Source organism: Culex pipiens, chromosome 1 (genome assembly GCF_016801865.2).
Source record: "Culex pipiens pallens isolate TS chromosome 1, TS_CPP_V2, whole genome shotgun sequence".
Classification (NCBI taxonomy): Eukaryota; Metazoa; Arthropoda; class Insecta; order Diptera; family Culicidae; genus Culex; species Culex pipiens.
In genome coordinates, this window is record NC_068937.1 from 125956851 (window position 1) to 125979142 (window position 22292).

Genomic DNA, 22292 nt, shown 5'->3' on the forward strand with positions numbered 1-22292 from the left:
GAATCGCTCAGTTTCAGGTGAATGTACACTATACGGTACTCAAGAGTCAACTCAGCACAAAAAAAATGTCATAAACAAATTAATGTCAATCATGAAGTGCCGAGCTCTCCCTTTCACCAGACGAGACCCCATAATGAGTAAAATATCGTCGGGGAGTCAAACGAACCTCATTGCGTTGGTTGGTTAGCTGCCTTTGACCTTTTGATAAATCACCTCGGTGTCAGACCGTACAACTGCAAGAGAGGAGAACCCACCGCGGCCGGTTCGATGCATCTGGTCAGACTGGTTTTTGGACTTTGCCAGTTTGGCGTGAGGCTTCTTTGCTTGCTGTTTCGCGAAAAATGTTTGAGAATGGTTTGAAAACTCCAATTTGCATACACAGCAAAAAATCCGATGGTAAAATCGCATGCAAAAGCATGCACGTCACCTTTGTCAAAATAAACACTTAATATTACACACTGCATGTACAATTTTTGCAAACACAAAAAAAATGCAACCGACGGGATTCAAACCCAGCACCATTGTAAGGACTGGCGCCTTAGCCCACTCGGCCATCAGACCGATAAAAAGCTGAAAGGATAAACGCATATATGAGCTTGACATTTCAGTCACGTAGGTTTCCCATACTGATGGGCTACATATTTCAGGGTGTAAAATCACATAAAATTGCATAAAATAATGCAATGTTTATTTTACACCCAGGCCTTTTACACGCAGCTGGATTACTACTTTTTTAGCTGTGTATAGCTTTTTATAATTAGTGACCGAAAACGATTATTTTAAAACTGTGATTTGAATCACATAAAGAAATTCTTCTTTAACACTTTAGACTATAATGATCACCAACTTACACACTTGCCATCCCACAGTTTCCAAAAAGCTGTTTTAAATTTTGCAGAATAGAGCAATTTTAGCTCTAAAACAGGTAATTTGCAGGTACATTTTACTCGACCTTCTGTGTGTTTTCTTAGGCTCTAATAAGAAATGTTTGGAGCCATCAGTTGTCAACATTTGAAAATGGTGTATGTTTAAAGATATTGTTTTTTCCAAAATTGGTCTAAGACAAAGTTGTTGGAAATTGGACGGGTTTCAGAAAAAATACACTGAAAGAAAAATACACGCCACTTCTATGAAATTGTTTGGGTTTCAGGCAGGCCCGTAGCCAGGGGGGTGGGCTTCGGGCTGAAGCCCCCCCCCCCCTCCCACCGAAATTTTAGAAGACATATGGGAAAGAGGGAAGAAGAAAAAATGTCTTCTTCAAGCCCTTCCGAACCAAAATTATGGCTACACTCCTGGTTTCAGGTTTTCAGTTTCAGTTTTTTTAAAGTGCACCAAACGTCATATTAAAATAAATGATCATCTTAGGTCTAATCCTTTTAATGGATAGTGGATCTATTTTTAAAGAATCGCTGGTTTGTTAATTTTTAGGTAGTTTTGAATGGATTTGGAAATTGACCAAAAATGTATTTTTATGAGAATGGTCTAAATTGACTTTAATTTAGTCTTATTATCATTTTTGACAGCTCAAGTAACATTTTTTGTTAAACTGAAGATCAAAAAGTTTACCAACATTCTAAAATATTTTAGCAAATCATGGAATTATCATGGAATTTTCGTCAAATTGTTTAGATTTTCACTATAAAGTTGAGCAGTTTTTGGGTCCTCTACCTAATTTTGTTTTTTCAGCGAGTTTTAAACAAAACTTCTTCTCGTCAATTATCAAAATTGAAACACGTTAAAGTACCCTGAGTTCACTATTTCTGGACCAGATGGAATAAATTAGATGAAATTTTGAGTGAAAACTTTCAGCATATCGTGTTCGTTTCTATTTTTTACTACCGTCAGTGGGGGTGACTATGGGTCAAAAAACGATACACCTCTCGTAATTTCTTAATAACAATAACAATTTAAATAACATCGAAAATTGTTCAACGTAGATTTGTTCTTAGATAGTTAACTAACATTTTTTTCCAAAATATGGTGGATTCTAATTAACACTACCTTAAATGCCAAAAGTTATAAAATTGACCCAATCTCACCCCTTAGAGGGGTGATATGGTAAAAACAAGTCATAAAAAAGTGTTTTTTGTTTGAGGGAATCGTATTGACATGCTACAATGTTTGAAGTGGAGATTTTCAAAAATTTTGGTAGTTTTCGAGCAATTCCAACACAAATATTAGACAAATGATTTTTCGAGAAGTAATTTTTGGCCAAAAACGTATCTCAATTTTAGACAGCTGCCAAAATAACAGGATTTGTTCTAGCAACGAGATTTTTTCAGCAAAGTCATCTTAAGACAACTCTTTTAACAGAATCCAGTTTCATAGAAAAGAACCTGAGAAATGGTAAAATCCGTAAAAAATCACTTTGACCCAATCTTATCCCCTAGACCCAATGCCACCCCCACTGACGGTATTATTTAATAACTGTCAGAAATATTAAAGCTATGAGATTGAAAATTGAAATGATGTCGCGTCATGAAAAAAAATCCAGTAACGAAATAGTAGTTTATGCAACAAGTTGCCAAAAGAGGATTTTTTCAGCACGAGTCGTACATTTATCCAACGAGGCTCACCGAGTTGGATAAATACGAAGAGTGCTGAAAAAATCAAGTTTTGCAACGAGTTCCATACACCATTTTTTGCAATTCCAAAAAACACACGCTGAGTGAAATTGTATGTCAAATTTTCATGTATTTTGTCAATAAATCGTTTAAATCAAAAAAATGTTGTAAAGTGTTACTTTTCGAAACAAGTGCTAAAAGTTCAACTTTTCAGCACCCATTTGAGTGCTGAAAAGTAGAACTTTTCAGCATTTATTTTGAAAAGTGTTGCTATTCGATTCTGTTATTTTTGGTACAGAAAAGTAAGCTATTTCGTCGTTCAAGAATGACAGGAAAAGTAAATAGTTTCTCGACGGAATTGCAAAAAAGTTCATTATTGCACTCAGAAAGTAGAAAGTTCAACTCTTCATTACACTCAAACCCCGGTGGATTGACAAAACCATACTAAAAAGTGAACGAACTGTCATATTTTTACACGTTTCTCAAGCGCTCTATTAAAACAAATATATCGTAGTGTGTGTGAGCTCCATTTAAATAGGGTGTCAAATTAAAAATGGATCCCGATCGCTTAATCAGTGTCAAGCCATCGGGGTTTCACTGGGGTTTTGAGTTGGCCAAACGCACTGACGCCAAACTAATGCATTTTATGGAAGTTTAATAAACGTTCACTAAAATTCATAACTTCATAAGTATTTTCAGGGACTGCAAGAATTGTTTTGCACCTGACGTACTATACTGACGTACTCGGCAGAGCCTCTTTGTATATATTTAAGATAAGCGCTGGGAAACTTTTGCATAAACTATTATTTCAATTTTCAAGATAGTGTGAAAGAAACGAACACAATAGCTTTCAGAACTTTTTCTTGTTGTCTCGTTGAATGATGAACTGAAGGACTCAAATTTCTATGCTTGATGACACTAATTCCTTAAAGCAATTTCTGAAGGTGGCTACAAAATTGCCTAAAATTTTCTCCCAGTACGTGCATTGAATTGTCTATTGGATGATTCAATGAATGAATAAAAAGCCTTCTCACCGCTGCGTGACCGACCGGCTCGCAATCGAGGTTGAGTCGAGTTTTTCCTTCCACTCTTCAATTTTTTTAACCATATTTTTATTAATAAACTTATCGGAAACTGGTATTGGTCCATTATCTTTTTCTCATTTCCAGTTTTCTTTCGTTATCTTAATTTTCGCTTTGTTGATGTTCCACGCGCTCCAGAGGCTATCAGGGTTGCATTTTGTTCACTACCAATTAGCAAACGTGACAGCTCTCACATATATTTAATTCACACTTGTAAAGATTTTAAATTAGGCACTTTCGATGAAAAAATATTCGCCCCCTAATTAGTCGACATTTGTACAAATTAGATACAACCCTGCCACATTCGGGAAGATTCGATATAAAAAAATGAAATTAAAAAAAATAATCAGCAGGTGTGAGCCCCAGAAAATTTGAATAAAACACCGATTTTTGGCCTTTACTTTGGTGCGGAACCATTATCACCTTCTTCTTTGAGATTCGAGTTTTTTTCCCCATCTCCTTCTTAACGATCCAGCGTCGATATCTAAGCGTCGCGCCCGAGCAGCAGCCGCCAAAAGAAAGGAAAATCTGACCCATATTTTTCGCGCATTTTTATTCCGTCGCGGCTCTAAGCGCACTGTCGGGGAGCTTCACGATCGGCTTAACGTGCGCGTGTCTGCGTGTGTGTACGATTCGGGAACGAGGCCGACGAGAGGAAAGGTAAAAAAAAAGCTCAAAAAACATCACTCGACTTCTTTGTCTATCTCTCACTTTGAAAGCGCTTTTATTTTCTTAATAACACGTTGATTGTTCCAGTTACGTGAGTGTGTGTGTTTGCGTGCGGGTCTGGATTAGCATTGAAAACGAATGTTGATTTTTCGAATGTTTTTGTTCAAAACGTTAATCAGGTTGGTTTGAGGCCGGGATCGGCTGTGGAATAACTAAAAAGCTTTAATAGCAGGGAATCAACGTTTCATTCCTATTTAAAATGCAATTGGATGAGATATGAGTTTGAAAATTTCCAAATTACACTTTGTAATTTATTTAATTTTGGAAAATTCACTGAACTCAATATTTTCCTAAGGTTCGTCGCTTGAACACTTGATGGAAGTCTTTAGAGCCCAAATTGTTTTATTGTCGTAAAATTGATGTGCAACAAGCTTTAGAAACTTTTGATAGTTTGTTTACGAAATGAAAAAAAAAAACTTAGGCCAAAAATTAAAAAAAGAGAAAGCGTTGTAGGTAAAAGACAAAAATGTTTTCTAGAAAGTTGTCAAAAAAGAGGGAGTCGCCAAAAATCGAGTGGAAATTATGATTTCTTTCAAAATCGATGGATAAACGTTCTCTTCATGTTTGGTTCAAATCCAAAAAGTTTCATAGTTAAATTCCAGTAAAAAAATAGATTTTTTGAAATGCAGAAATCTGGATAAATTGCACCGTCAATCGCTGATTTTCTTAAACTGTAAATTTCTCTTTTCCTCTAACTAGCTAATTCGAAGCTTATTTTTTTACTTTTTTCCTTCATTAGATTCACTCGATTCGTTAAGCACCTGCAAACTCTGTTCCCAATTTTGAATTAATCAGCAGTTGCAAGGTAGTCCACATCTCAGCTTAGAATAGTAACTTCGCAGAAGTAATGCTTAAACATTGAAATAAATGAAATGAAGTGAAACAAAACTGTAAATAAATTCCGGTTTCTTAAACAAAAATGCAAATTTTCAATATTTACTTTCAAGCAATGCCACAGTGGGCAAAAACGGGTGAAAAAACGGATCTTTTGATGCCGTCAGTTTCTGCACATCAAAAGTATCATTTTTAATGTAAAAATTACGAGGAATTGATTGGTGGTACTCTCATTAGCGGCAAATGACGGGAAGTGGTTCATTTTACCCCATTTACCCCCTTTTAATGTATTTTCTTTAATATCTTGAATTGCTGTAATTTCCTACAGTTTAAAAGTATGTTATTTTATGTAGAAAATCACGAGGAATCGATTTGTGACACTTTTATTGGTGGCAAATGACAGCAATTGCCCATTTTGCCCCAGTTACCCAATTTTATGTGTTTTTCATCAATATCAAATGATATTATTTCCTACAGTTTGAACGTATATTATTTTATGAAGGAAATCATGAGGAAACGATTGGTGTTGTTCTCATGAACGGCAAACGACGGCAAAGGCTCGTTTTGCCCCATTTACTCCATTTTATTTAAAATTATTTAATACAAAACATCGCGTGGAATCGATTGGGCACACTCTAACTTACGGAAAATGGCGACAAGGGCCTACTTTGCCCCATTTCTTGTGGTTTTAGTCATTGTATTGAACGTTTTGTGATTTCCTATGTTATTTACATAGGACGTGACCGAGCCACGTAGCCCAGTGGTAACGCTTCCGCCTCGTAAGCGGTAGATCGGGGTTCGAATCCCGGCTCGGACCAACACAACTGGTGATCTTTTCCCTTCTGGAATCGATTGCTTAGTAAAGGGAAGGTAGTGTATCGTCACAAACTGGACCTTATCACGACACCTTAGGGAGGCGACCTGTGGAATGTTGACATTAACCTTAACATGTTAACATTAAGTTGAGAATGAAATTGCCACTGAATCCGCTTTGTAAATGCCGGCCCCGATACTCTTCAAGGGTGTTCCCTTCAGAAACTGGGAAAGATTTACTTACTTTTTTTATGTTATTTACAATGCATAGTACGTTCAAGATATTCACGAAAAACATCTCAAGAGGGAGTAAATGGGGCAAAATGGCCCTTGTCGCCATTGGTCGCAAATTAGAGTGTTTGCAATCAATTTCTCGTGATTTTCTGCATGAAATAACATTTATTTAAAGTTTAGGAAATCACGGCAGTTCAATATACTAAAGAGAACGCATAAAGAAGGGGTAAATAGGGCAAAATAGGCCCTTCTCGTCGTTTGCCGTTGATGAGAACGCCACCAATAGTTTCTGCGTGATTTTCTGAATAAAATAACTTTTTTTTTAAATTTGGGAAACCACCGCAATTCAAGATATTAAAGAAAATTCAAGATATGCAGCAGATGGGGCAAAACGGACCTTTGCCGTCGTTTGCCGTTTATGAGAACACCACGACTCGATTCCTCGTGATTTTTTACATAAAATATTATACGTTTAAACTGTAGGAAATTGTGTCATTTCAAGATATTTACGAAAAACACATTTAAAGGGTTAAATGGGGCAAAATGGGCTATGCTGTCATTTGCCACCAGTGAGAGTGTCACCAGTCGATTTCTTGTGATTTTTTTTAAAAATAAAATAGTGTATTTTCAAAGTGTAAAAACAACGGCAATTAAAGATATTGACGAAAAACACATAAAATGGGGTAACTGGGGCAAAATGTGTCCTTGCTGTCATTTGCAGCCAATAAAAATGATTCCTTGTGATTTTCTGCAAAAAATAACATACTTTTAAACTGTAGGAAACTACAGCAATCCAAGATATTTAAGAAAAACACATGAAAAGGGGATAAATGGGGCAAAATGGGCCCTTGCTGTCATTTGCCGCCATTGAGAGTGTCACCAATCGATTTCTCGTGATTTTTTACATAAAATAAGACAAACTACGGCAGTTGGAGATATTCGAAAAAAAACACCTTAAAAAAGGCTGAATGGGGTAAAATGGACCACTTCCCGTCATTTGCCGCAAATGAGAGAACCACCAATTGATTCCTCGTAATTTTTTTACATTAAAAATGATACTTTTGATAGGCAGAAACTGACGGCATCGAAAGATTCGTTTTTTCACCCGTTTTTGCCCACTTTGGAATGTTTTATAAATGGGAATATAAGTGTTTTGAGTTTCATTTCTTGGCCATTAGGCTGGTACAAATTTTATTTATATATTCCCAGATCATCTTGTAGCATTTTTGGAACAAATCGGAGCTAAATTAAGGTATGAGAAAAAAATACTTGACTTTTTTCGTGTTATGACTATCAGAGGACTTTGGTCTCTAGCGAAGACTTGGGACAATCGGGTCTGGACTGTATTAATTCAGACACCTTAACTGCCACTGATGGCATAAATGACCAATATGCATTTTCATCACTTTTGAGTTATTGATGCAGTTTGATTCAAAATTGCGATAAACAAAATGTAATAGGACTGTTATCTGATTTATTGACAATAAATTACAATTACAACAATATATATATATGTGTATAAAATATACACATATTTTTTTCATTACAAAAGCATTTTTCAATTTGTTTGCAATAGATATAGTTTTCAAAATATCTAAATATTAACGATTTTATTGCGAAATAAACATAACATCGAGATTGTAAAAATATAAAATATTTTGTAACAAGTCCAAACATGCTAGATATGATTATCTACGCAGGAAAATGCATTTAAAACTGTGCTCAGTTATTGAGACTTGTATTTACGTTAAAATTTCGAAGTTTTTTTTTGAAAAGAAAATATTTAAGGCTGAAAAAATATATTTTGAAATTGATTTAAGATGAAGAGTTTTCACTCACATTATTTAACAAAGGAAATCATCCAATGTTTGGTACCCCAAGATTTTTGCTAACATTTTTTTATATTTTTGATATGTACTATGAGAACTATCAACAGAATTTGTGATTTTATCTCTGAAGTATTGTTTCACGGCGTGTTTTCTAGAACAACATTATCAAGAAAAAATAGTCATCGCTACTTTCAAATGTGTCTTATAGGAAATTTTCTCAGCTTTCCAATGCTTCTAAGAGCGAAATGTTTGATCGGGAAATTTCTGAGATATCTCTATTTTAAGTTTTTTGGTTTTAAATTTCTTTATTATTTATTGGAAATTTTATGCTAACTGTTCAAAAAACTTATGAAATGATGTGTTTCATGTGTCATTTACTCATCAAAATGTGCAAAATAAGACAAGAAACAACTTTGTTGAAGGTTGCAAATTACTAAACATTTTGAAAATGAAGTTTTAATCAATTTTTTTAATATATGGAATTTATTCAGAAATTTAAATCATAAAACAATGTAAAAGTACCCAAGTAGCACTCATAACTTGTCGACTGTTGAATAATAGTTAGATAGCTGTTTTGGATCAACATACGAGAAAAAATGTCAACGTTTGTTAAAAATCAGTTTGTTTCACTACTTGTATAACAGACTTATGTAACTCATGAGATGTATGCCATACAAGTGTTAAAACACAGTCAACTTCACTCTTTTCCAACTTTTACACACAACATAGGGAATATGCACTCGCTCCCTACTCCATCCAATTAGCTGATTTTCACTATTAAAACAATTTATTTTGGAAAACTTTTGATAGAAACTTACATGCTCACTTCCTATTGAGCTATTTATCACTTTATTTCACTCGAAAACACTTTTTATGAGCTGTAATTGAACGTCAAAGTGCTGATATGCCAAGATGCTGTTCCCTCATCTGCAATGTTTTACTCGAAAACAGTTTGTTGAATAAAAACAATATTGCACTGTTTGTTTCACTGCTTATCTAATATTGTCAAGTGACGGCATCTTCTAAAAAATGGGCGTGGCCAACCATTCTATAAATAACCTTAGGTTTTCTCGCTTTGTTACACAAATGTTATCGGAGAATAGATTATATAACTGATGCTCAACATACATATTCAACTTGACATTGCGTGTTGTTAGGTGGTGTAAATTTGTACATGAGGAATTTAGAGTTTCAATAATGTTTATTCATTGAAGATTACAATAGTTTTGATTGTTGACTGGTTAATTTGTAAACATGTCGCTGGTAAAAGCTACAAAAATTATCAGCTTGTAGAGTTTATGATAGAAAAAACAACAAATCAAAATCAAACCGATTCTCAATATTACTCCGTGGTACGGTAATCGAAATGACAGTTTAAACGGTTTGTTATAACAAAGTTATATAGTGGAGTTATAAAAACTGATTTGAAACAAACTTATATAACTTCAATTCCAATGACAGCCTTCGTTGGAGTTAAGTTCTATAGCTAACAAAACAGACAGCAGCCTTCTTATTGACGCTTGGGCCAGCTTGTTTACTATGAAGCCCCGTGGAGAGATGTGGAAGCGCGCCTGGACCTGCCGTGGAGATAACAACAAATCGTCGAAGTCATCGGATCGAATCTTGGGACAGAGGAAGTTCATCAAAAAAGGAAAATCTAAAAGTTCGCCATGCAGGGAATTTCACACTAATCACATGCGCGCCATGATTGTTTTTCTTTTTTTTCAATTTCGAATTATTTTAAATAAATCTTGCAGAATCAAGCGTACTTTTTTTATTAGCTTCGTCTTTGATTGAAATTCTAATAGGAAACGTTTGTTTACATGTAAGTTAGTCGACGGTTAGACAGCTGTTTTCTATCTAACTTTCCTTTCCAGTGTGCGCTTTGATTTGACAGCACAGCCGTTAACCACGCCCCCTTTTTTCGTTGAATCTCTTGTTAGATGGCACAGTGTTGTCAAATACATTTGTACAACTTACTCTGATAACTTGCATCTTTTTCTGGCAAGTTATACAACAAAAAAAAGTGCGCTTTTTCCAGTTCACAGGAGTTGTAGAACAAGTTGTGATAACGAAGCGGATTGGTTATACAACCAGTTAGGAAATACGTTTATCTGACAAAGTGTGTTGCTTGGGTATATTTTTATTAGATTATTACATATATTTTTTGTGTGAAATATCACTAGTCTGCTCTGATTTAGCTTGTTCAACCAAAACTTTGGCAGGTTTGTGATTGTTAATAGTATTATTGAATTTTAATGAATAAATTTGATATTTTCTTAAGCAAACATTAACTAAGAACATAAATACAAATATGATTTTAAATCGAAATGTACTACATATTGCTGTTGCAAGCTTCAAAAGTCATATTTGCATAAGAATAAAATAAATATAAAATTTTAAAAAATATTTACTGTTGAAAATGCACTTAAAAGTAGCAATAAAACTTGAGTCTTCCAATTCAGAATGCTGAAAACACCGTCACATTTTTTTTGTTTGAACAATATTATTTATTATTTTAACAAAACAAAAAAAACAAAAAAAAAAAGTCTTTCCAAACTATTTGAACAAGAATCAAGAAATAAAACATTTTTTAAAAAAGATGAGATTAAAGATGAGAGTCTTATAAACTTCTAAAATATTGCTTTTTCCTTGATCATTTAGTACAAAAAAACTAAAACAATCATTTCATACTAATGGAAGGTATTTCTCCTAAAGCTTGCAACAGTAGTTTGCAGTTCAATTTCGAGTATTAAACATGTTTTGTATTCATCCAACTGGTTAATGTTTGATTAAGGAAATATGTTATTTATTTATAAAAATCTTGTAATACCCTATCAATCTCAAACCTGTAAAAATTTCGGTTGTATCAGCTAATTCCAAGCTGAATCAGAGTAGACCGGTGATATTTGTACACAACAATTATGTAATAATCTATTTATTCTTGTAAAAATAATATTTTAATGCGGTTTTATGATTTTAATTTCTGAATAAATCCCACATATTCAAAAATTCGGTTAAAACAAAATTTTCAAAATGTTTAGCGGTTTGCAACCTTCAACAAAGTTGTTTCTTGTATCATTTTTCAAATTTTGATGAGTAAATGACACATGAAACACAACATTTGACAAGTTTCCTGGACTTTTATTTAAAAGTTTGCAATAAATGATTAAGGATTTTAAAACAAAAAACTTAAAATATAGTTATCTCAGAAATTTCCCGATGAAACATTTAGCTCTTAAAAGCATTGGAAAACTGAGAAAATTTCCTATAAGATACTTTTGAAAGTAGCGATGACTATTTTTTCCTTAAGGTTGCCCAGAAAACACGCCGTATTAACAAAAAACAAAAAAAAACAATTTTAAATTAATTAGTTTAAGGATCGGATTCAAAAAAGGGTTTCAACATTTTGCAAAAGAAGAAAAACATTTTCCCTGGTTGATGCGAGGATATTGAACAACTCTTTCGATTCTTTTTCAAGAATTCAGCAAAACGTGCGCAATTTTTCAACTTCAGGTTTGCGTGTGCGATAAATCCTTCAAATGAAAGATTTAAGACCTATTTTCATCTCCTTCACAGCTTTCCAAACTTGTTTTCGTATTTTCAAGTTGACTTATTCAACAAAGTCCCATAAATGCACATTCCATCGACTTCGAAACTTTCCAACCCAATCTTGCACTCCCCAAACTGCACTTCAGGCACGAACCCCAAGCGCCAGCAATTGACCCAAATAAGCGTTCGTAAACGTGGTAGATTTTCCTTTTTTTTTTCTCGCTCGCCATCAACTCTTCAAGTCCATCTATCTAGCTTTCTGTCCAAAGTGACACCATTCCGCCTCCTCCCGCTCGCGTTGCTTTGCGATAGCTTTTGACTTGCACCATGATTACGATATGAGTAATGATCTCCGCGGCGTTGGTGACCAACCAGCCAAACCTGCTCTCCCCCCAGACTTACATATCGCAAGTACTGCTCCGACCGAAAAGCCTCCCCGTCTGGACAGCATCTTAACGGTTCTTCACGGTCGCCGTCCTACTCCAGTTCCTTGGTTCGTTGATCCCAAGTTGCCACCACTGCACTTCTTATTCGTTTTCTTCCTCGGGCTACCTTCACTTGGTCACTGTCACTTTCCCGAAAAGCGCGCGCCCCTCCGATCCGGAACCGCCGGACGACCACTTTCCGTTTCACGACCAGTTACGCGAAGGCCACTCTCCCCTAAAACTGTCACACTCCAGCTCCCAAGTTTAGTCCAGGAACCTGCACCACCGACCGATCCTCTCGACTTGATCGCGGCCAAGTCCCGTTGGAAATCGACGCACTTCTTCTAAGTCACCTCACCTAACAACCAACAACCAAGTTCCTTGTGGGACCCCAAGCCGTGTTGCACGGGGGGGAAAAGAGCCCAGTTCCAAGAGAGATTGATCCGCACCGTTCGAAAGCTCGCACCAGACTAAACCCAGCCGCGGCGTTGCGGGAAATTATGTAGACTCGCGGATCGGCTCCCCCGACGACGACGACGGGTCTTCCCGAAGTGGCGGTCGCGCAGTAAAAAAAGCTCCGATCTTGGCGCGACCCTGCTGCAGCGACGATCGTCACAAGGTTTGTGGGATGCTGCGTTGATCGGCAAAAAAAAGCAGACGATCACAGACGCGAGCGCGTTGACGCGCTTCTTTAGAGGTTCTTGGCGATAAATTTTGGCAAACTTTGTTGCTTCAAAATGGCGACTTTCTCGCGCATGATCGCGTACTCTCTTGCATAATCTCGTCAACGACCAACGGTTCTATGTCTTCATGTCTTCAGGAGGATCCCGTTGGTTCTGCCCAAGAGGTACCTTCCCCGTCTGTGGGCTATTCAATGCAAATTAGCCGTGTCAAAGCTTCGTGCACAATGATGCGTTGCTGGAGAAGATGAGCGGGCAAGTTCTACGCAGCAGCAGCAGCAGAAGCAAGTCACAGTTCTATAGAGGGTGGGAGATTTCAGCTCACCTTGCTAATTGGACGTAATTGGATTGGTGTGCAGGTGGTGAGGGGGAGGACGGGGAGGAAGCACTGAGACAATCCAATCACCAGAATAAATATAGCGTGGTCACGCAAACTTGGGCTTAGCTGCGTCTCGTAGACGAGGAGGAACCTCCTCTCAAAGTTGGAACATGACTGTTTGTCAGTTTGCTTCCGCTTCCCATGGAAGGTCTCTTGGTTAAGAAGAAGACAAATATAACTCAAATGCACAATCTAGAATTGAGATATTTTAGGTCAATTTAGGATGAAAATAATAACAATAACAACAGTAAGATTGAATTAACGCTATATTTTCTTTTATTAAATATCTTTGAATCTGATCAATGAAAATAAAATGTTTTAAACGGGTTATAAGAAAACATTATCAACTAAGTTTTTCGAAAAAGTCCGATATTCAAATTTTGTACGTTAATTCCCGAATCGACTGAATTTGAATGCTGCGAATTTTTTTATTTTGGGCCATTTAGAGGAATAAGTATTCTGAGTGATAAGGTAGATTCTTCAATTTGTTTAGGTTGTTTGAATATCAACAGCACAGTTTATTTGTAAAAGCACATCTCTACGTAATCAGACAGAGAATTCGCTCACAATTTGCGATGTTCGTAATGTTTTCTGCCGATCGATAAATTGTTCGTATTTTCTGAGTGTTTTTTCACTTTTCAAAATATCGAGAATAAGGCTTTCTACACCCTTACCAAAAATCATGATTTTTTGAGTTCCAAATCCCACTTTTCATACGATTTTTTGAGTTCAGGTACTACAACCATAAAAATAGTTATATGGGTTGAACTGAAAAATTCGTATGAAAAGTGGGATTTGGAACTCAAAAAATCATGATTTTTGGTAAGGGTGTAGTCACAAATTTACCAACACATTCAAAGTATGTTTACATGACAGCTGGACGTTTGTTTGCATCAGGTTTCCTATCTCTTTCTAGCAAAAGTTTTTTGTCAGGCGACTTCTAGCTGGTTTTTTTGACTGGCTGCCCGATACGTCAGACAACATACTTCGCAGGGCTGTGACAGCTACAGCACGATCATAGAGTTATCTAAGCCCGAGCTCACGCACACTAGCACCCCATTTGTTTTGCTGGCAGGTACAAAATTTAACCTCAATCTTTTTCGTGTACGTAGACGCAATACATGCGCACGTAGATAACTCTATTGTTTGCATCAGGACACTGTGACGAGGAGTTCGACATTTTTGAGTTAAATTATTTTTTTTTCACTGGGCCTAGAAAGCCTTATTAACGAGAAAACAAAAAAAAATCCATCTTGCTCCAACGCCTTGAAGTGGTTTATAGGGGAGAGTGGGGAGACTTGATCCCAAGCCTGTAACTCGTCAGCATGTGGGTAAAACAATTAGCTTTGTTCTAGAAAGTTGTGCGAAATTGACTAAAACTCATTGTAGAAAACAAAGAAAAAAATTAAAAAATGGTTAAATTGAGTTAAACACATTTTCTAAGAAACTTCCAAGAAATCTTTTTTATTTGGTTTGATAAGTATAGAAAACACTCAAAAATTATTCAAAAAAATATGTTTTATGCATGCATTGTTTGATAAACATATCAACTCCAAAACCCTTACGCATTTGACGTTAAATTTATCGTCATACTATTTTTACAATCAATTGTTTAAAAAAGTGCGTTCAGGGAGACTTGATCCCTGCATTTTTACAGTCACTTGAATCAGCCTCAAGATTAGATAATTGGGCTGGGTTTTCGTACATAGTTTCCTTTAGTATAGTTGTACATAACTTACTGCAGTTTGAACCATTTTTCAAAAGTTTTGTAAACAAAAATTACCAGCTTTTGTAAACATGCTAAAATTTGGTCTAAAAAAGAAAATTTTAAGTTTTTAAATATTTTGCATGCTAAACTTGTTATATTTTGAACACAAACGTACAAGTTCAATGTGAAATTGCTGTAACTTATAGGAATTAAAAGTTTGGATGAATAAGAAACATTTTGCTTAAGATTTCTTCAAAATGTTGAAAGGAGGATCAATTTACCCCCAACATTTTGAAAATGCCGGTTTAAAATATTTTTTTAAAACGCTTGGCATGATTCGAAGAGTTTAGTTTTTTTATCTGATTATCCCTTATCAGCCAAACATAGTTGAATGTTTAAGCTTTCAATTCATGCAAAAAGATCATAGTTTTGTGAGAAATTGACAGAGTTATGTGCGATACAAAAAAAAGGGGATCAAGTCTCTCCCCTAATGACTGGCAGAAAGTGTTTTCACACCCGAGATGTCGCCGTGTTGTAAACGATGTAACGGGAAAGCTGCTTAAAAGTTCTCAAAAGTTTTAAAACGACTACTGGAATCCACTAAACTCACATTAAGGTGTTAGGCAAAATTGTGAAGTATCAGGCGTGCATTTAGGCGTTTTTGGGACTGGGAAGCATCCCACATAGAAAAATGGGCGGAAAACGGCCAGAAAGCGGGGACGTTTTGCCTAAAAGCGGGCCCGATTTTCAGCACGCTTTTTCCCCTCGTTGTGGCCCATTGCGTGCCAGAATGCAACATTTAGGCGGGCGTTACGCATTTTGGCCGAGCTGTTACGCCCGTCTGTGGCACGCTTCTGGGCACATTTTGACCACGATAACGGGCAAAAAAGCGATGGCGGAACGGGGCGCATTTTGGGGGGTGCTTCTTCTTCTTCTTTAGTATTTCCGGATCCAGTTTAGAGCGGTTAGGGTGATCAATACAAATAGGGTGACAAAAAAACAAAACAGATTAAAATGTTTATTCAAAGAGTTTCTAAAATTACAATAAAAGCCACTTAACCTATTTAAAACCAGCCTGTATAAATAAAAGTTGAATTAATATGTTTAACTTAATTTAAAATGGTCCTATTGGTTTAAATAACTGAATTTGATAAAATTATTTTACTAAACTTATTTTGATTAGTAATAACTTTAAATTAGTAGTAATTATTAAAATTTATTTGAAATTAGGTAAATTTTGTTAAATTAAGGAAAATTTAGATTAATTGAGTAAAATGTCAAGTTTAGTTTATTTTAGTTAAATTCAGTTTAATATAGTATATTTCAGTTAAATTTAGTTTAATTAAGTAAAATTGAGTTAAATTGATTTGAATTAAGTAAAATCTAGTTAAATTTGATTACATTTAGTTAAACATATTTGAATTCAGGTAAATTCAGTTAAGATTAGTTATATTAAGTAAAATTAAGAAAAATTAAGCTTAATTAAGTTAAAATATGTAAAATTAAGTTAAAACCAGTTTAATTAAGTTAACTCAAAATGAAATAAGTTAAATTAAGTCAAATTCAGTTAAATAAAAACTAATAAATGAAATACTAAAATAAAAAAGTTCAATGAATATAAAAATAATAGAATAATAAAGTTAAATTAAGTTAAATAAAGTTAAATTCAGATGAATTCTGGAAATCATAGTAAAATAAAGTTAAAGTTAGGTAAATTAAGTAGAATTTAGTAAAAAATAATTACATTTGTTAAAATCTAGTTAAGTTTCGTTTAAAATTAGTCAAATATAGTTAAATTTAGTTTAAATTAGTTTAATTCAGTTTATTTTTGTTTATTTAGTTGACTTTAGCTAAATTTGATTAAATTCAGTTTCATTAATTTAAGTTTTGTCAAATTAAGTTTAATTTAGTTAACAATACGAAGTTAAATTGTTTCTTATTGATTTAAATTGATCTGAATTTAGTTAAATTTAGTTTTATTAAATTAAATTAAGTAGGTTTGGGTAAAATTAATTAAAATTAAGTAAAAATAAGCTTAATTAAGTTAAAATATGTAAAATTGATTTAAATTTACAAATATTAAGTTAATAAAATAAGTTAAATTTGGTTAAGTTACTTTTAAATTTAATCAAAGATAGCTAAATTTAGTTAAATTTAGTTTATTTAAGTGTAATTAAGTTCAATTAAGACAATTTAAGTTAAAAAATGGTAAAAATTGATTGAAATTTCGTAAAATTTAGGTAAATTTGATAACATTTCATTAAATTTGATTAAACTTCGTTAAATTTGATCAAATTGAAGTAAATTAGATTAAATTTGGTCAAATTTAGTTCAATTTGGTCAAATTTAGTTCAATTTGATTAACTTAATTTAGTTAAATCAAGCTTCAAATTGATTTCAATTTAGTTAAATTTATATTTATCAAATCTAGTAAAAAATAGTTAAATTTAGTCAAATTTAGTTAAATATAGTTAAATTAAGTTTAGATTACTTGAAATTTGGTAAATTAAATAAATTTAACTTTTGTTTAGATCATTTAAATTAGTTAATTCTGTTAAACTAAGCTAAATTTGTTTGAATTTTGTAAAATGTTGTTAAATTTAGTAAAATTATGTTGAATTTAAATAAATTTTGTTAAATAAAGTTAAATTTAGTTAAATTCAATTACAATAAGAACATTAAGTTATTTTTAGATAAATTTAGTTTGATTCAGTTAAATTTTATTTAATTCAGTTAAATTAAGTTAAACTCCGTCAATTTTATCTATGTTTTGTTAATTTTGGTTAAATTAAGTTATTTTTAGATATGTTCAGTTACAGTAAACTAATTTTAATTAAATTCAGTTAAACTAAAAAAAACAGATAAATTTGTTAAATTTGTCTTAATTTAGTTTGATAAAGTTAAATTTAGTAAAATTTTGCTAAATTCAGTTAAATGTTGTTAAATTTTATTCAATTAGGATGAATTCAGTAAAATTTAGTTAAATAAAACAAAATGAAGTTAAATTTAGTTACACTAAGTTAAATAATGTTAAATAGAGTTTGCTAAGTATAGTTAAATATAGTGAAATTTAGATAAATTAAGTTAAGTTAAGATATATTTAGATAACTTAAGTTGAATTAAGGTAAAATTGAGTTAAATAAAGTTAAATAAAGTTCAATGAAGTTAAATTGAGTTAAATGAAATTTAGTAAAATTTAAGTAAACTAAGTTAATTTACGTAAAATTAAGTTAAATTACGTTAAATTAACATAAATTTTGTTGAAATAAGTTTTATTAAGAAAAATATACTTAAATTTAACTAAATTAAGTTAAATTTAGTTGAAATTTGTTTAATTCAGTTAAATTTAAATAAATAAAGAAAAAATATGCTGATTATGTAAAAACAAGTAAATTTAATTTAATTTAGTTAAAATATGTAAATTTTTTACAAAATTAATTTTAACTAGGTTTTTAATTTCATCATTAATTTCTGAATTAAAATAACTCTAACTAAAGTTAACTAAATTTAAATTAATTTCATTTAATGTTAACTGAATCTTACTACTAAAATTAACTAAAATCAAATTACTAAAGTTAACTATATTGAACAAAATTGAAATTAATAAAAATGAATAAAAAATAACTAAATTGAAACAAATAACTAAATTTGAATCAATTGACTTTTTTTTAATCCACATGATTTTTACGAAATTCAATTTAATTTTACTTAATTTAACAAAATTTTGCCAAATTCAACTAAATTTTACTTAATTGAGCTGAATCAAACTAAATTTAACTTAATTTCACTAAATTTAACTTAATTTTACTTAACATAACTAAATTTAACTTAGTTTTACAGATTTTACTAAATTTTACTAAATTCAGCAACATTTTACTAAATTCAACCCTTTTTAATAGAACCATCCATAAACCACGTTACCATTTTTTTTGGAATCTGTATAACTAAATTTTAATCAATTAAACTTAATTCAACGTAATTTAACTTAATTTACCTAAATTTGACAAAATTTTACTAAATTAAACTGAATTAAACTAAATTTAACATAATTAAAATTAATTTACCAATTTTTTTATATTTTTCCTAAATTTAACTAAACTTAACTTCATTTAACCTTTTAACTATATTTAACTAAATTCAACTTTATTTAACTTAATTTACCTAAATTTTACTTAATATAACATAATCTAACAAAATTTTACTGAATTTTGCACAATTTAACATAATTTATCTTAATTTGACAAAATTTTGTAAAATTTAGTTGAATTTTGAAAATTATGCTCAATTTGATAAAATTATGTAACATTGTAAAATTGATTTTAATTTAGTAAATTTAATTAAAATTTAGTCAAATTGATTTAAATTTTGTTAAATGTAGTTAAATGTGGTTTAATTTAATAAAATTAGGTATTATTTAGTTAAATTTTGTAATATTAAAATAAATTGATATAAATTTAGTACAATAAAAAAAATAGTACGATTGAATATAATTGAATTAAATTTATTAAAAATTATTAAAATTTCATTGAACTGATTTAAATTTACTTACATTAAAATTTTGTCAAATTAATAAAGAATTAGTTAAATTGATTTAAATTAGTTGGAATTTAGTAATTTCTAGTTAAATTTGTTTAAATTTTGTTAAATTTAGTTTAACTTAGTTAAATTTACTTTTATTTAAGTAAAATAATTTAAAATGACTGCCTAAATTAGTTCAAGTTTGTTAATTTTCGTAAATTGTAATAAGAATCACTCAAAATTACAAAAGTTAAAGAACTTAAATTTTTAAGCTAGTTTAATTAGTTAAATTTAGTAAAATGTTCGTAATTGTTTTAATTTCAATTAAAATTTAGTTGTGTTTAGTTAAAATTTCTTAACAAATGGTGTCCTGTTTTCATGTTGTTGTATTTTTTTTTTGTATTTTTGTAGATTCGATCTGTTTTTTTAATTTCGAGAAAATTAGTATTATTTTGGTTTATTGTTTTTGTTTAGTTGTATGTTCGTAGCTGTGGTTTTTGGTATTTTGTATCTTTGAATCGATGTATTTATGTAGTTGGGAATTTCTACAACTTTAAACAAATATTAAGTAATGATGGAAACTTTATGTCGTAAAAGAAATACTGAGCGAACGAAACACAATAAAAAATCGATAAAAAAATAATGTTTTGGGGAGACATTCAACTAAAATAAAAAAAAAAATAACATTGAACTTTGAGTAGTAAAATAAAAGCTACATTCCTGCAGATGAAGCAGAACAAAAAGGGTGCGAGAAGTCAATTCTCTCTCGGAAGAAGAAAAGGGACAAAATGCGGAGCACTCTAGCAAATCAACTCTTGCCACTAACGGAACTCTTGCCGGAGCGACCTCGGCCGGCCCCGGCGGCGTGGCGTCCCGGAAGTTGTGAGAGGTTGCATCTGCTGCAGCGAGTTGGGCAGCTCGGTCACGGTTGATCCGCCGGGGAACAATTAAGGAACAACTAGTTGGCCACCGACGGCTGCGGTGGCGGCGCAGAGAATTGTTTCCCTCCGGCGACCGTTTGGCTCAGCGCCGACAAACTGCGCTGGATGTTGGGGCAGACGGACGGGATAAACTGCTGCACGGCCGGGTTGGCGGCGGTCGGTTCGACGGCCTGCTCGTACAACATCTTGCGCAGCAGCTCGTTCTGAATGATGCTCTGTGTGTGAATCTGCAGCTCTTGCGGGGTCGGAATGTGCGGCTGGTGTTGCTTTGTGTCGGCCACAATGATATCCATGGCATTCTTCTCGCTCTGCTGGTTCTGGGCCAGGAGTTAGTTGCCTGTTCGGTTTCAGGTCACCATGATGACCAGCACCAGTTGACACGGCGGAACTAATCGCTGGAGCGCGGTCCGGATTGGGCGCCACCGACCCCGTTCCGCTGGCCTGACCTCTGCTTGTCATTCCCCTCCGGCTCCTCCTCGATGACCGTGTCCTGGAGGCGGTAGTAGTGATGTTTGCGACAGGACGAAATTCCGAGCGGCCGGGTACGGTCTGGACTAGCCGCCGGATCGAGGGACGTTGCAGGACACGCTCGATGAGGGGATTCACTTTGTTGGGCTGGACTTGCGGACGCAAACGCGGTGGCAAACGGCGGAATGATGACGGATTGCTCGTTTTCGTGTTCATGGTGGGGTCATCAACCGGGTAGCTCGACACTCCTGGTGAAGCTGGTCGAAAGTGGGAAACGGTTGGCAGCTGGTGGAGGTGGCTGAAATTTGTGTAAATAATAAGGTTAGGTTTAATTAGAAAAATCTGTAACTCACCATCGCCTCCGCTGTGTGCTTCTCCGGTCGTCCCCAAATCTTTTGCACCAAGCGCCAGATCCAGCGGCGTCTCCCGATTCCCCCCTTCAGTGTTCAATTCCTGCTCCATCTGGTCCTGCTCCGGAGAATCAAACTCAAGTTCGGTCGTAGCGAGTTGCCTATAGACCGGAACGCGGTCAACTGATTCACGCAAGGCCGATTTGCGTTGCGTTGGGGGATCCGTCCGTCCTTGCCCTGATAAAAAGTCTAACTAACAGGATATCGTTGCCAAATAAAATTACTATTACTATTACTATTACTATTTTTCAACGCCGGTCTTGCGCCGGGCTGCGCGGCTTTTGGGCACGGGTTCTTTTTGCGTGCGAGTAGGCTTTGCAGCAGTTTGGCCGTGACAAGCTTGCACCAGAGATGTTGCGGTAGTTTGAGCTGCGAGAATGATTTTCCGCGGTTGATCGGGGAGGACTTTCAAATTTATCAACAAAAACACGTGCAAGAAGCATTTTTTTTGACAGCCGCCGGTCGCGTTACGAAATGGGAATGTGTGCATGCGCGCGGGCATCAAGAGAATATGTTGGTGTGCGTGTGCAACCAAAAATATTTTTTAAGGATTGTGTCTAGACTAAAGGCGTCTTAACTGGCACTGGCAACCCACAATAATCGCCCGCTCCCCCCCCAAAAGTTAGAGTGGGATACTGCGACTGAGCGCTCGGTGCGTCTTCACTACGACAAACGCAAACGTACCGAGTGAACCACCTTGGCTCATACGCTGGGTTCATGCCAGACACGAAACCGAGCCGACGAGCCGACGCGTAGCTTGGTGCGCTGGTACGATGAACCAAACTACCAATACACAAATGGGTTCGGGCTCGTACCGAAGCTAGAACGATTAGAGAATGAGCAAGAAAAAAAAAAAGAAAAACAGAAGAATGAGCATGCGGCTTCAGAACGAATAGCTGCTTGCGTTGTGTTTGCGTTCACTTAAGCATAGCATTGATTGTCATGATAGGCGATGTGTGATGAACGAGCAATCGATAGGGCAACTTGTACAAAAAGGGGGTGTAGTATCAAACGCGCCAGCATTACCCGTGTCTGCATGTGAAGCTTGACAACTGGTCGACGAGACGTCGATCGTCCATGATTTTTTGCAGATTTTTGATTTTGAGTCGGAGCCAAAAGCAAATTC

The 22292-nt window shown here is 34.2% G+C and overlaps 1 protein-coding gene across 1 annotated transcript in view; it reads right to left on the reverse strand.

Moving 5' to 3' along the window:
• LOC120422141 (protein Skeletor, isoforms B/C) overlaps nt 1-12539 on the reverse strand; it is a 33126-nt gene extending 20587 nt beyond the window's left edge. The window contains exon 1 of the mRNA XM_039585512.2: nt 12040-12539. Coding sequence (XP_039441446.1) covers nt 12040-12088 — 49 coding nt within the window. The 5' untranslated portion in view covers nt 12089-12539. The remainder of the gene's footprint in view (nt 1-12039) is intronic.
• Between the last annotated feature and the right edge of the window lie 9753 nt (nt 12540-22292).